The 12500-nt window shown below is 49.3% G+C and overlaps 1 protein-coding gene across 1 annotated transcript in view; it reads left to right on the plus strand.

Annotated features, from left to right (window-relative positions):
* The window catches only part of frmd4a (FERM domain containing 4A), a gene marked incomplete at both ends in the record, with an annotated part of 68995 nt that overhangs the window by 29557 nt on the left and 26938 nt on the right, over positions 1–12500 (plus strand). Inside the window, 2 exon segments of the mRNA XM_084452919.1 lie at positions 1633–1725; positions 9706–9790. Of these exon segments, the coding sequence (XP_084309045.1) occupies positions 1633–1725; positions 9706–9790 (178 nt within the window).

A 12500-nucleotide genomic window follows, 5' to 3' on the forward strand; every position in this document is an offset into this window, starting at 1 on the left:
TCAGGACCGCTAGTCGTGTGCTGGGCTAACTCTGGAGAGAACACGCGGGCTAACTCAGGACCGCTAGTCGTGTGCTGGGCTAACTCTGGAGAGAACACCTGGGCTAACTCAGGACCGCTAGTCGTGTGCTGCGCCGTCTACAGGCATGAAACATGCAACTGTGTTGAAATGTCATTGGCCAAGTGACACATGAGATGTTTATAAAGGGAACATGTACTTTGAGTGGTTTTATTTTGGTAGGTGTAGACAAAGGCTTATGCTGGACTACCGCTTGATAGACAGGTGGAACATTAATACAGTATATATGAAAGAATTCATTCCAACATTAGCGACTGCTGTGATACATATCCAGCCTCAGGTCTGGGGGAGAGACACTCCTCTCAGGTCTCTCTCAGGTCTCTCTCAGGTCTCTCTCAAGTCTCTCTTCAGGTCTCTCTCAGGTCTCTCTCAGGTCTCTCTCGGACTGATTTCCATGTAGGTCGACGGCGCCCCCCTTACCTCTCTCTCTCTCTCTCTCTCTCTCTCTCCCCCTCTCTCTCTCTCTCTCTCTCTCCCTCTCTCTCTCTATCTGTCACTCTATCTCTCTTTCTCTCTGTCTCTCTCTCTCCTTCCTTTTTTAAACGCTCATCTGCATCTGGTCTACCTGCTGCTGTCTGACATTTATGAGACGCAACGGCAGACCCACCCACAGACAGACAGACAGACAGACAGACAGACAGTACATACATACATACATACATACATACATACATACATACATACATACATACATACATACATACATACATACATACATACATACACACATACACACACACACACCTACACACACACACACGGTAGCTGTGTGTCTCTCTGGGCCCGGTCTGTGATGTGCAGATTCAGATTTGGAGACCGTGTGCTTCCTGAACTCTCACATCCCTGAGAGACGGAGCGGAAGAGAGGGGGGTTAGAGGAGGGGGGGGTGGTTTGCCTACAGATGGAAAGAGGGAGAGATGTAGAGAGAGGAGAGGAGGGAGAGACGGGGAGAGAGGAGAGAGAGACAGGGAGAGATGGAAGGAGGGAGAGACAGGGGGACAGAAGACATGTAGACGCACAATGGGGACAGTTCTGTATTGTGTGCATCGCTGTCTCCTGAGGCCGACTGGTGTTGACAGTGCAGTGTTCTGACCTACCATGTTCTGATCTACTATGTTCTGACCTACCATGTTCTGATCTACTATGTTCTGACCTACCATGTTCTGACCTACCATGTTCTGATCTACCATGTTCTGACCTACCATGTTCTGATCTACCATGTTCTGATCTACCATGTTCTGACCTACCATGTTCTGACCTACCATGTTCTGACCTACCATGTTCTGATCTACCATGTTCTGACCTACCATGCTCTGACCTACCATGTTCTGATCTACCATGTTCTGACCTACCATGTTCTGACCTACCATGTTCTGACCTACCATGTTCTGATCTACCATGTTCTGACCTACCATGTTCTGACCTACCATGTTCTGACCTACCATGCTCTGACCTACCATGTTCTGACCTACCATGTTCTGATCTACCATGTTCTGACCTACCATGGATGGTTTCTGTAATGCTGCCTCCTCATTGGTTGTTCTGTCTCCTCAGGGGCCATCTCAGCTGGCTGCAGCTGGACCGGAGGGTTCTGGAACACGAGTTCCCCAAGAAGTCTGGACCCATAGTCCTCTATTTCTGTGTCAGGTAGGCCCACACCTCCGCGCTTCACACAGAAACACAAATATGCCCAACTGCACCACATTTGCACATTTGTTTGTGTGTGTGTGTATGTGTGTGTGTGTGTGTGTGTGTGTGTGCACGTTTGGGAGAAAAAGAGCATGGTGCCAAGGTATACAATTGTGTGAGAACACTTGACATTTGAAGTGATCCTAGCTTTGCATATAGTGTGTTTGTGTTTGTGTGTGTGTGTGTGTGTGTGTGTGTGTGTGTGTGTGTGTGTGTGTGTGTGTGTGTGTGTGTGTGTGTGTGTGTGTGTGTGTGTGTGTGTGTGTGTGTTTCGACGTGTGTGCATGTTTGGGAAAAAAAGAGCATGGTGAACAACTGTGAGAACACACTTGACATTTGAAGTGGCCCTTGCTTTGCATATATAGTGTGTGCGTGTGTGTGCGTGCGCGCACATGTGTGTGAGTGTGTGTGAGTGTGTGCGTGCGCACATGTGAGTGTTTTAATGAAATAGCAGATTAGCAGGGTCAGTTATGACAGGCGCCTATGAAATTGCTTTGACCCCAGTGTTCTACACCCACCATGGGGCCTCTCCACCAATCACACGCCTCTGAGAGCTCAGCACCCACCATGGGGCCTCTCCACCAATCACACGCCTCTGAGAGCTCAGCACCCACCATGGGGCCTCTCCACCAATCACACGCCTCTGAGAGCTCATCGGTATGCATGCACGGAATGCAAATTGGATCAAACGGCATCACCATGACTACAGTGCTGTACCAGGAAGCCAGAGAGAGTTTGCTTCTTCTCTCTCTTTGGGAATAGAAACATGACTGATCTCTCACGCCAGCGATACCCTGTCTGGAATATGGGAGAGCTCATTTTTACGAAATTGATGGTAATGGATCTGCCAGTATTCCGTTTGTCATTTTGTTACAATGCATAGCCAGGAACGGCGATCCCCAACTGAAGTTCAAGTGGCTACAGACAGACGTCTTTCTCCCTCTCTCTGCTTCCTTCTCCCTCTCTACTCCTCCACGCTCCTTCCTTCTCCCTCTCTCCTCTGTCCTGACTCTCCTGCTGTTGGTGGGGACATGTCCTCTGTGTCTAGTGTTGGTGGAGAGATGTCCTCTGTCGGCCTGTGTCTGGTGTTGTGTCTGGTGTTGTGTCTGGTGTTGTGTCTGGTGTTGTGTCTTGTGTTGTGTGTGGTGTTGAGTGTGGTGTTGAGTGTGGTGTTGAGTGTGGTGGTGTGTGCGGTGTTGTGTGCGGTGTTGTGTGCGGTGTTGTGTGCGGTGTTGTGTGTGGTGTTGAGTGTGGTGTTGTGTGTGGTGTTGAGTGTGGTGTTGTGTGTGGTGTTGAGTGTGGTGTTGTGTGTGGTGTTGTGTCTGGTGTTGTGTGTGGTGTTGAGTGTGGTGTTGTGTGTGGTGTTGTGTCTGGTGTTGTGTGTGGTGTTGTGTGTGGTGTTGAGTGTGGTGTTGTGTGGTGTTGTGTGTGGTGTTGAGTGTGGTGTTGTGTGTGGTGTTGTGTCTGGTGTTGTGTGTGGTGTTGAGTGTGGTGTTGAGTGTGGTGTTGTGTGTGGTGTTGTGTGTGGTGTTGTGTGTGGTGTTGAGTGGTGGTGTGTGTGGTGGTGTTGCGTGTGATGTTGCGTGTGGTGTTGAGTGTGGTGTTGAGTGTGGTGTTGAGTGGTGTTGCGTGTGATGTTGTGTGTGGTGTTGAGTGTGGTGTTGAGTGTGGTGTTGAGTGAAGCCGTGTCTTGGTGCGGTCCTGCTCCGGTCAGCTGACCTGCCGTGACAGGGTTAGAAAACCACTCTCTCCTCTCCCGCTGGGCCTTTGTACCGGCCGCACAATGGCTGCCCTCTCCTGGCTCACACACAGGGCCTGATTGTGTGTGTGAGTGTGTCTGCTTGTGTGTGTGTGCGTGTGTGTGTGTGCATGTGTGTCGGTGTGTGTGGTTATGTTTGCCTCTAAAATTAAAAGGTATGATAAAATGAGAACTTGTCACACACACACACACACACACACAAACAGGAAGGGTAGCTACTGTGTTTGGCTACTTTATATTGTTCAGTCAGTTAAAGGTCCCGATGATGTCATGTATAATCCAGAGACTGATTGGGTTAGCAACATGCATAGCAACACTAGGACACGAGAACAATGTAACCTGTGTTCTTTTTTGCCATTCGTGCTCCAGTGCTGCTGTCGCCAGTAGTGATGAGACGTCACCATAATGACACGATCACTTCCACGGCCTCTAGAAGCACGGCTCACCACACCTCTGCGTCAGGAACATGACCTTGGCCATGTTCACTAGAACAGGCTGTATTACCATAGCTACAACAATGAGAGGCTAACCATCACCACTGGCTTTGTGCCTTTGTGTGTGTGTGTGTGTGTGTGTGTGTGTGTGTGTGTGTGTGTGTGTGTGTGTGTGCGCGCGCATGTGTGTGTGTGTGTGTTTATGTACACTAATTGCTGTTTGAAGAGATGGGGATGGAGGTGTGACCTCCTGACCTTTGACACCGTTTGGAAGCGTTGGCCGGCCGGCCACTTTCTCCATCGGCTCAGACTCTCCAACCTCAATCAATCAATCTCCAACCTCAATCACGTCTCTCACACGCACACACACACACACACACACACACACACACACACAGAGCTTGGATTGCAGCGCTCTGATGCAACTACAATCATTCCAAATGTCAGCTCTGAATCCATTATCAGACAAAGCGCAAAATGGCAGAAAGGTGTGTGTGTGCGCGTGTTTGTGTGTGTGTGTGTGTTTGTGTGTGTGTGTGTGTGTGTGTGGAGGAGATGTGTGTGTGGTGGAGGTGTGTGTGTGTGTGTGGAGGAAGTGTGTGTGTGTGTGTGTGTGGAAGAAGTGTGTGTGTGTGTGTGGAGGAGGTGTGTGTGTGTGTGTGTGTGTGGAGGAGGTGTGTGTGTGTGTGTGTGGAGGAGGTGTGTGTTCATGTGGGTTTGTGTGTGCTGGTAATGCAGCATAATGAGGTCTCAGCTGTTAGGTTGCATCTCCAGTCTTTCTGGTTCAGTCCATGTGTGCTGCTTGGTCAGCCGTGTGTGTGTGTGTGTGTGTGTGTGTTTGTGTGTGTGCGTGTGTGTGTGTTTGTGTGTGTGTGCGTGTTTGTGTGTGTGTTTGTGTGCGTGCATGTTTGTGTGTGTGCGTGTTTGTGTGCGTGTGTGCATGCGTGTTTGTGTGTGTGCGTGTGTGCGTGCGTGTTTGTGTGTCTGTGTGTGTGTGTGTGTGCGTGTCTCATCAGTGTGGTTTTAATTAAATGCTCTCATATTGAATATTGACCAGGCTCTTCTCGTTTTCTCGACCAGCTCAATGGATAACGTGATTTAACTCCTCTAGTATTGATTGCTCGACAGTCTTCTCTCACTCAATATTCCTTTCTACACACACACACAGACACACACTTGAACATACACACAAACGCGCACACACACACACACACGTGTGCAGTAACACATGCTCACACTCTCTCACACTGCTGTCAGTTGGGATTTATGGGGTGTGAAAAGTGCCCTTTGGTTGCGTGTTCAAGCTTACTTACAACGTGTATGTATGTGTGTGTGTATGTGTGTATGTATATACATACACACACACATACAGACATACACACACGTTCGTGTGAACAAGCAGAGCTCACTGCAAAACATGCGCACATGCGCGGTAGTTCGCTCGCGCTTTAAATGAATGGGGGAGCTCACGTGACCGAATGACTGTTTGCGTTGTGAGTTGTGAGCTCAGTGGCGCGTGTATGTGTGTGTGTATGTGTGTGTGTGTGTATGTATGAGATCGAACATAGCCTACATACATACACACACACATACAGACACACATACACGTTCGTTCCAACCAGCGCAGCTGTATGTGAAACCGCTTGCGCATACCATCGCGGTAGCCACCGCACTTCCGCGTGACGTCACCGAATGCTCTGCCGCTGTTTAGAGAAGAGCGTGTATGTGTGTATGTATGTGTGTGTGTGTGTGTGTGTGTGTGTATGTCTGTGTGTGTGTATGTATGTCTGTGTGTGTGTGTGTGTGTGTGTGTGTGTCTGTTTCGACTCGCTTAATGAAGGACTTCGATACATCGCTTCAGAGAATGAAGACGACTATGGTAAATATAGCACTAAAAATATTAATATCTGCGTGGTTAGATGACAAGACCATGCTTTGTGGGTAGATCGTATGCCAAATCAATTTGTTTTTTTGTTTAGATGGGGGAGAGCCGGGTCAAAAGTCGCGCAGGACAAAAGTCGCGTTCCCATTTTATCCAGAATGACTGGACCTGCAAATATGTGGTTATACGTGCCTGCACATATTACCGTGTATGAGCTCCCTTCAAATTTTGGGCACGATCGCAGCATATTTGACAGAGATATCGATGGAAAACCACTTTTGCCCCATATAAGTAAAATCATGGTCTCATAAGCATTTTTCGATTGTAAAATTGTGTTCACTTGTTTTAGTTTGCAAACATATGCAATTTTCTTAGCATATCTACTGGCTACATGATAACATAGCTTTCAAGTTTCGTGGGAGCAAGTCGTGCCTGCAAGCCAGGGAGAAATGACAGGAGACCGTGGCGGAAGTCGCATCCCGTAGAGCAGGGGTGGCCAACCCGCGGCTCCACGCCCGTCAATGTGCGGCTCCTCCATTCATTGATTAAAAAAAAGTTGGCTTGCGGCTCTTTCATCCTTTCATTAAAAAATAAATTCATTAATTCCATAAGAACGTTTCTCTCTCTCTCTCCCTCTCTCTCTCTCTAGTTTCGCTGTGCATTTCTTCCTGCCCATTTTAGTTTATTGCAGATTTGTCATAAAATCATGATTGTTTCGCTAGGTCGCGAGGAAGTCGCGTGAGAACCACTTCAAACCAATCATTTAGGTAGCAAATCACCTTGGTAACAAAATAGTTGTAAACAAAATAATTTGCTCTGCGTGGGGACAAACACAAAACGAATGTATTATTAGACATATCATAATAATATATAGCCTTCAACGACCTCCTGAGCCGTCTGCCTGATGGTCTCAGGGCTGAAGAGACCGCGCGTCGTTTTCCTCACCCTAACTCTTGGCATGCTGTCAATGAAAGAAAATACATTGTAGGCCTAAATAAACATGGTTTTAGGCTATTGTGTTTATGTAGGCCTATGTTAAGCTATTTGTGTTCATAAGGTAACGTCATTGTAAACGAAAGTAGCCTATATAATCAAATTGACTGGAACCAGGGGGTTTGACAAAATTTAAGAGGCAAAATAATTTGTCTTGACTGCATTTAAGATGTAGGCTATCTGTAAGGGGGCTGGTTCGCTAGCTGACCCAAACGCACGGACACAGACGGGCAGTTCCAAGCCCAGAGGGCGGTTTAATACAAAGCGGAGGTACAGAGGGCAAGGCAAAGGGTAGTTAAGTTCAGGCAGGTGTCAATCTATCAACAAACAATGTCCAGAAAACGTAATCCAAGCCGTGGTCGAGGTCCGGGGAGAATGGGTCGGGGAAGCCGTGTGTCAGTCCAGGAAAAGAGCAGCAAACAAACCGGAATCACAACGAATCTTAGGGAAGAACGTTGGGAAGACCGGGTTCTTATAGGGGAGGTGGTTGGATGAGTGGTGGCAGCAGGTGAGCCGCGCCCTCGGAGCTTGTTAGCGGAACCGTGTTCAGGTGTGCGGGGTGATTACGTCGGAGGGCGCGCAGAGCGCGCGCTGAAGTGGAAGGCCGTGGCGCGCGCGCTGCGGGAACGGTGGTGGGAGCTAGAGAGCGCACAGGCGGAGGCGGAGCCGTAACAGTATATTTCACATTAAAACTGCATACAAAGCTGACCAATAGCATTAGAAAGATCTCTTCGAGAGCTTTAATTTCACCTGTTCATTCTGCCCAAATGTCACTCGCGCACCCCTCTGGTTCTAAGCCATCAGAATGCGACTTCTGTCACTCTACGGGATGCGACATTTGTCCCGCCACGGTCTCCTGTCATTTCTCCCTGGCTTGCAGGCACGACTTGCTCGCACGAAACTTGAAAGCTATGGTATCATGTAGCCAGTAGATATGCTAAGAAAATTGCATATGTTTGCAAACTAAAACAAGTGAACACAATTTTACAATCGAAAAATGCTTATGAGACCATGATTTTACTTATATGGGGCAAAATTGGTTTTCCATCGATATCTCTGTCAAATATGCTGCGATCGCGCCCAAAATTTGAAGGGAGCTCATACACGGTAATATGTGAAGGCACGTATAACCACATATTTGCAGGTCCAGTCATTCTGGATAAAATGGGAACGCGACTTTTGTCCTGCGCGACTTTTGACCCGGCTCTCCCCCATCTAAACAAAAAAACAAATTGATTTGGCATACGATCTACCCACAAAGCATGGTCTTGTCATCTAACCACGCAGATATTAATATTTTTAGTGCTATATTTACCATAGTCGTCTTCATTCTCTGAAGCGATGTATCGAAGTCCTTCATTAAGCGAGTCGAAACAGACACACACACACACACACACACAGACATACATACACACACACAGACATACACACACACACACACACACATACATACACACATACACGCTCTTCTCTAAACAGCGGCAGAGCATTCGGTGACGTCACGCGGAAGTGCGGTGGCTACCGCGATGGTATGCGCAAGCGGTTTCACATACAGCTGCGCTGGTTGGAACGAACGTGTATGTGTGTCTGTATGTGTGTGTGTATGTATGTAGGCTATGTTCGATCTCATACATACACACACACACACATACACACACACATACACGCGCCACTGAGCTCACAACTCACAACGCAAACAGTCATTCGGTCACGTGAGCTCCCCCATTCATTTAAAGCGCGAGCGAACTACCGCGCATGTGCGCATGTTTTGCAGTGAGCTCTGCTTGTTCACACGAACGTGTGTGTATGTCTGTATGTGTGTGTGTATGTATATACATACACACATACACACACACATACATACACGTTGTAAGTAAGCTTGAACACGCAACCAAAGGGCACTTTTCACACCCCATAGGGATTTAGGGGCTGTCTAGTTTGTGTGTGTGTTTGTGTGTGTATGTGTGTGTGTGTGTGTGTGTGTGTGTGTGTGTGTGTGTGTGTGTGCAAGGGCGTATGTGTGCGTGTGTGCGCGTGTGTGTGTGTGTGTGTGTCAATAGTTAACTAAGAGGAACTGAGATGTTCTGCCCCAGGTTACATGTGAGAGCATCTTAGGTTGTGTGTGTGTGTGTGTGTGTGTGTGTGTGTGTGTGTGTGTGTGTGTAGCCTATCATACTAGCTAGCTCCCCCTGGCCCTGCAGTACTGTACATACAGTAGACTAATATTAGGCAGTATTGTTAGCACTCCTCTCACTACTGATGCAGAAGTGGGCTATTGTGTTTCTGTCGGTAGTAGCTACCATTGTGTGTGTGTGTGTGTGTGTGTGTGTGTGTGTGTGTGTGTGGGTGGGTGGGTGGGTGCCGTGTGTGTGTGTGTGTGTGTGTGTGTGTGTGTGTGTGTGTGTGTGTACCCCTTCCACACACTGCTGATGATGCAGAGAGCCAGACGCTGTGTGAAGTGCATTGTGTGCACATTTACAGTGGATGTTGATATATTGTGTGCATCAGTAGGAACACACACACACACACACACACACACACTGATGATGGATCATGGCCAGACAGCACAGTGAGAGATGGCGGTATGGGAGGATGGTGTCTGGCGCCACCCGGTGGAAACTCAAAACGTCAGTTATCCTCTCTTTGTCGGGAGAGACCAACAAATAAACTGTATCTAGTCAATCAGCGTTACCTCCTGACTAACAGAGTAGGCTTCCTCTCACCTCTCCCGTTTTAACAGCACCTAAACCGCGCCCTGGTCTAGAACGTTCCTCAACATAAGGACCTCCGGTCTTCCTTCCTCACAGTGACAGCGTGAGCTCTTGTTTTCACACAGACAATGAAAAGGCTTTGTCTGTCTCTGCCCCCAGGTTCTACATCGAGAGCATATCCTACCTGAAGGACAACGCCACCATCGAGCTGTTCTTCCTCAACGCAAAGTCCTGCATATATAAGGTAAGATGGCCACCGGTGCATGTGTTTTGTGTTTTATTGAAGACAAACTTAACGAGTGAACTGTGGACTGCATAGTTCCACTTGTGCAGTAATATACGAAGACCACAAGGGGGCGCCCCTGGCCTGTTCGGTGGTGTAGCATCTACCTACGACAGAAAACCACAGAAAGGTTTTTTATTTCGTTATCAAAAATAATTGAGTGTAGCCCAAGATGAATGAATCATTCACAGCTGTCATGGTTGGTCCCTCAGTGGAATGAGGGGGGAAGGGAAGTGGAATAGAAGGAAGGGAAGTGGAATAGTAGGAGTAGGAATAGTTGGTCCCTCAGTGGAAGGCTCATGGATGCGGGGCGGCTAGCTCAGGAGGTAGAGATGCCCCCTGGGGCTCCTCAGGTCCATCCCAGCTCCCAGAGTGTGCTGACGTGTCCTAGAGCAAGACACTGAACCCCAAAATCGCTCACGTGCGTCACGGTGGCGCAGTACCTAGTACTGTCACCTCACAGCAAGAAGGTCTCCGGGCCTTTCTGTGTGGAGTGTGCATGTTCTCCCCGTGTTCACAAGGGTTTCCTCCAAAAGAACCCAATATAAAAACCAGCAGAAGAACAGATGCTCTTCAGTACGGTCCCTAACCAGGACCTGGACCTTGACCAGAACCAGGACCAGGACCAGGACTAGGACCTTGACCAGAACCAGGACCAGGACCAGGACTAGGACCTTGACCAGAACCAGGACCAGGACCAGGACTAGGACCTTGACCAGAACCAGGACCAGGACCAGGACCAGGACCAGGACCAGGACCAGGACCAGGACCAGGACTAGGACCTTGACCAGAACCAGGACCAGGACCAGGACCTGAACCAGGACCAGGACCGAGCACTTGAACCTGGTCCCCGAGCCCCAGGGACGATGGCTGGTCCTGGAGGAGGACAGCTTGGATGGGAAAATGCAGGAGATAGTTTCCACTGGCGACCCCTGAAGTTGCATGTGTGTGTGTGTGTGTTGGGTGCTATGTCGGCGCTCTCTGTGTGCAATGTGTCCCTGTGTGTCCTATTAAAGACCCCCACCCCCTCGCATCCTGGGTCTTTTTAGGGTGTGAGAACTTCACACCAGGCTGAGATAAACGTGTCCCAGGGCTCTCAGGTCTGGGTGAGGAGAGGGTCTCTGGTCTCTCTCTCTCTCTCTGGTCTCTCTCTCTCAGGTCTGGGTGAGGAGAGGGTCTCTGGTCTCTCTCTCTCTCTCTCTGGTCTCTCTCTCTCAGGTCTGGGTGAGGAGAGGGTCTCTGGTCTCTCTCTCTCTCTCTCTGGTCTCTCTCTCTCAGGTCTGGGTGAGGAGAGGGTCTCTGGTCTCTCTCTCTCTCTCAGGTCTGGGTGAGGAGAGGGTCTCTGGTCTCTCTCTCTCTCTCTGGTCTCTCTCTCTCTCTCTGGTCTCTCTCTCTCAGGTCTGGGTGAGGAGAGGGTCTCTGGTCTCTCTCTCTCTCTCTCTGGTCTCTCTCTCTCAGGTCTGGGTGAGGAGAGGGTCTCTGGTCTCTCTCTCTCTCTCTCTGGTCTCTCTCTCTCAGGTCTGGGTGAGGAGAGGGTCTCTGGTCTCTCTCTCTCTCTCAGGTCTGGGTGAGGAGAGGGTCTCTGGTCTCTCTCTCTCTCTCTGGTCTCTCTCTCTCTCTCTGGTCTCTCTCTCTCAGGTCTGGGTGAGGAGAGGGTCTCTGGTCTCTCTCTCTCTCTCTGGTCTCTCTCTCTCTCTCTGGTCTCTCTCTCTCAGGTCTGGGTGAGGAGAGGGTCTCTGTCTGCACCCCAGAGAGAATACCACACTGTTGTGTGTTCACATGGCGCACACGCTAGAAACACATTCCCTTTAAGGCTATTAAAGAGATTGACCTTCTGTCACCACTGGCCTCTCTCTCACACACACACACAGGCACACACACAAACACACATAAACACACGCACACCGAGGGCAGAGGGATGATAGCACAGGGAGGCTCATCCAGGGTTAGAGGGTAAAGGGAGGGATGATAGCACGGGGAGGCTCATCCAGGGTTAGAGGGTAAAGGGAGGGATGATAGCATGGGGAGACTCATCCAGGGTTAGAGGGTAAAGGGATGATAGCACAGGGAGGTTCATCCAGGGTTAGAGGGTAAAGGGAGGGATGATAGCGCGGGGAGATTCATCCAGGGTTAGAGGGCAGAGGGATGATAGCGCGGGGAGATTCATCCAGGGTTAGAGGGCAGAGGGATGATAGCGCGGGGAGATTCATCCAGGGTTAGAGGGCAGAGGGATGATAGCGCGGGGAGATTCATCCAGGGTTAGAGGGCAGAGGGATGATAGCGCGGGGAGATTCATCCAGGGTTGCGTTTCTCTGGCCGTTCTGATCTCCTCACTAATTAAGAGCTGGGATTGTATGGGCGACATTCCTCACATACCTTACTTACTACTCACCCCCTGAGCCCCCTGAACACACACACACACACACACACACACACACATACACACACACAAACACACACACACATACAGTCACCCCCCTAAAGCAAACAGACTGGGTCATATGTTTCCTCTCCTCTCTCTCTATCTCACACAGTCACCTCCACTCACCCACACACACACACACACACACACACACACACACACTAGCATTGCTCATCTGATTAAACAGGATGGCCAGAGAGACAAAGAGAGACCTTAAAGGAAATGTTCTCTGAGTCATCAGAGCATTCA

Source organism: Borostomias antarcticus, assembly GCF_949987555.1.
Source record: "Borostomias antarcticus genome assembly, chromosome: 18".
NCBI classification, from domain to species: Eukaryota; Metazoa; Chordata; class Actinopteri; order Stomiiformes; family Stomiidae; genus Borostomias; species Borostomias antarcticus.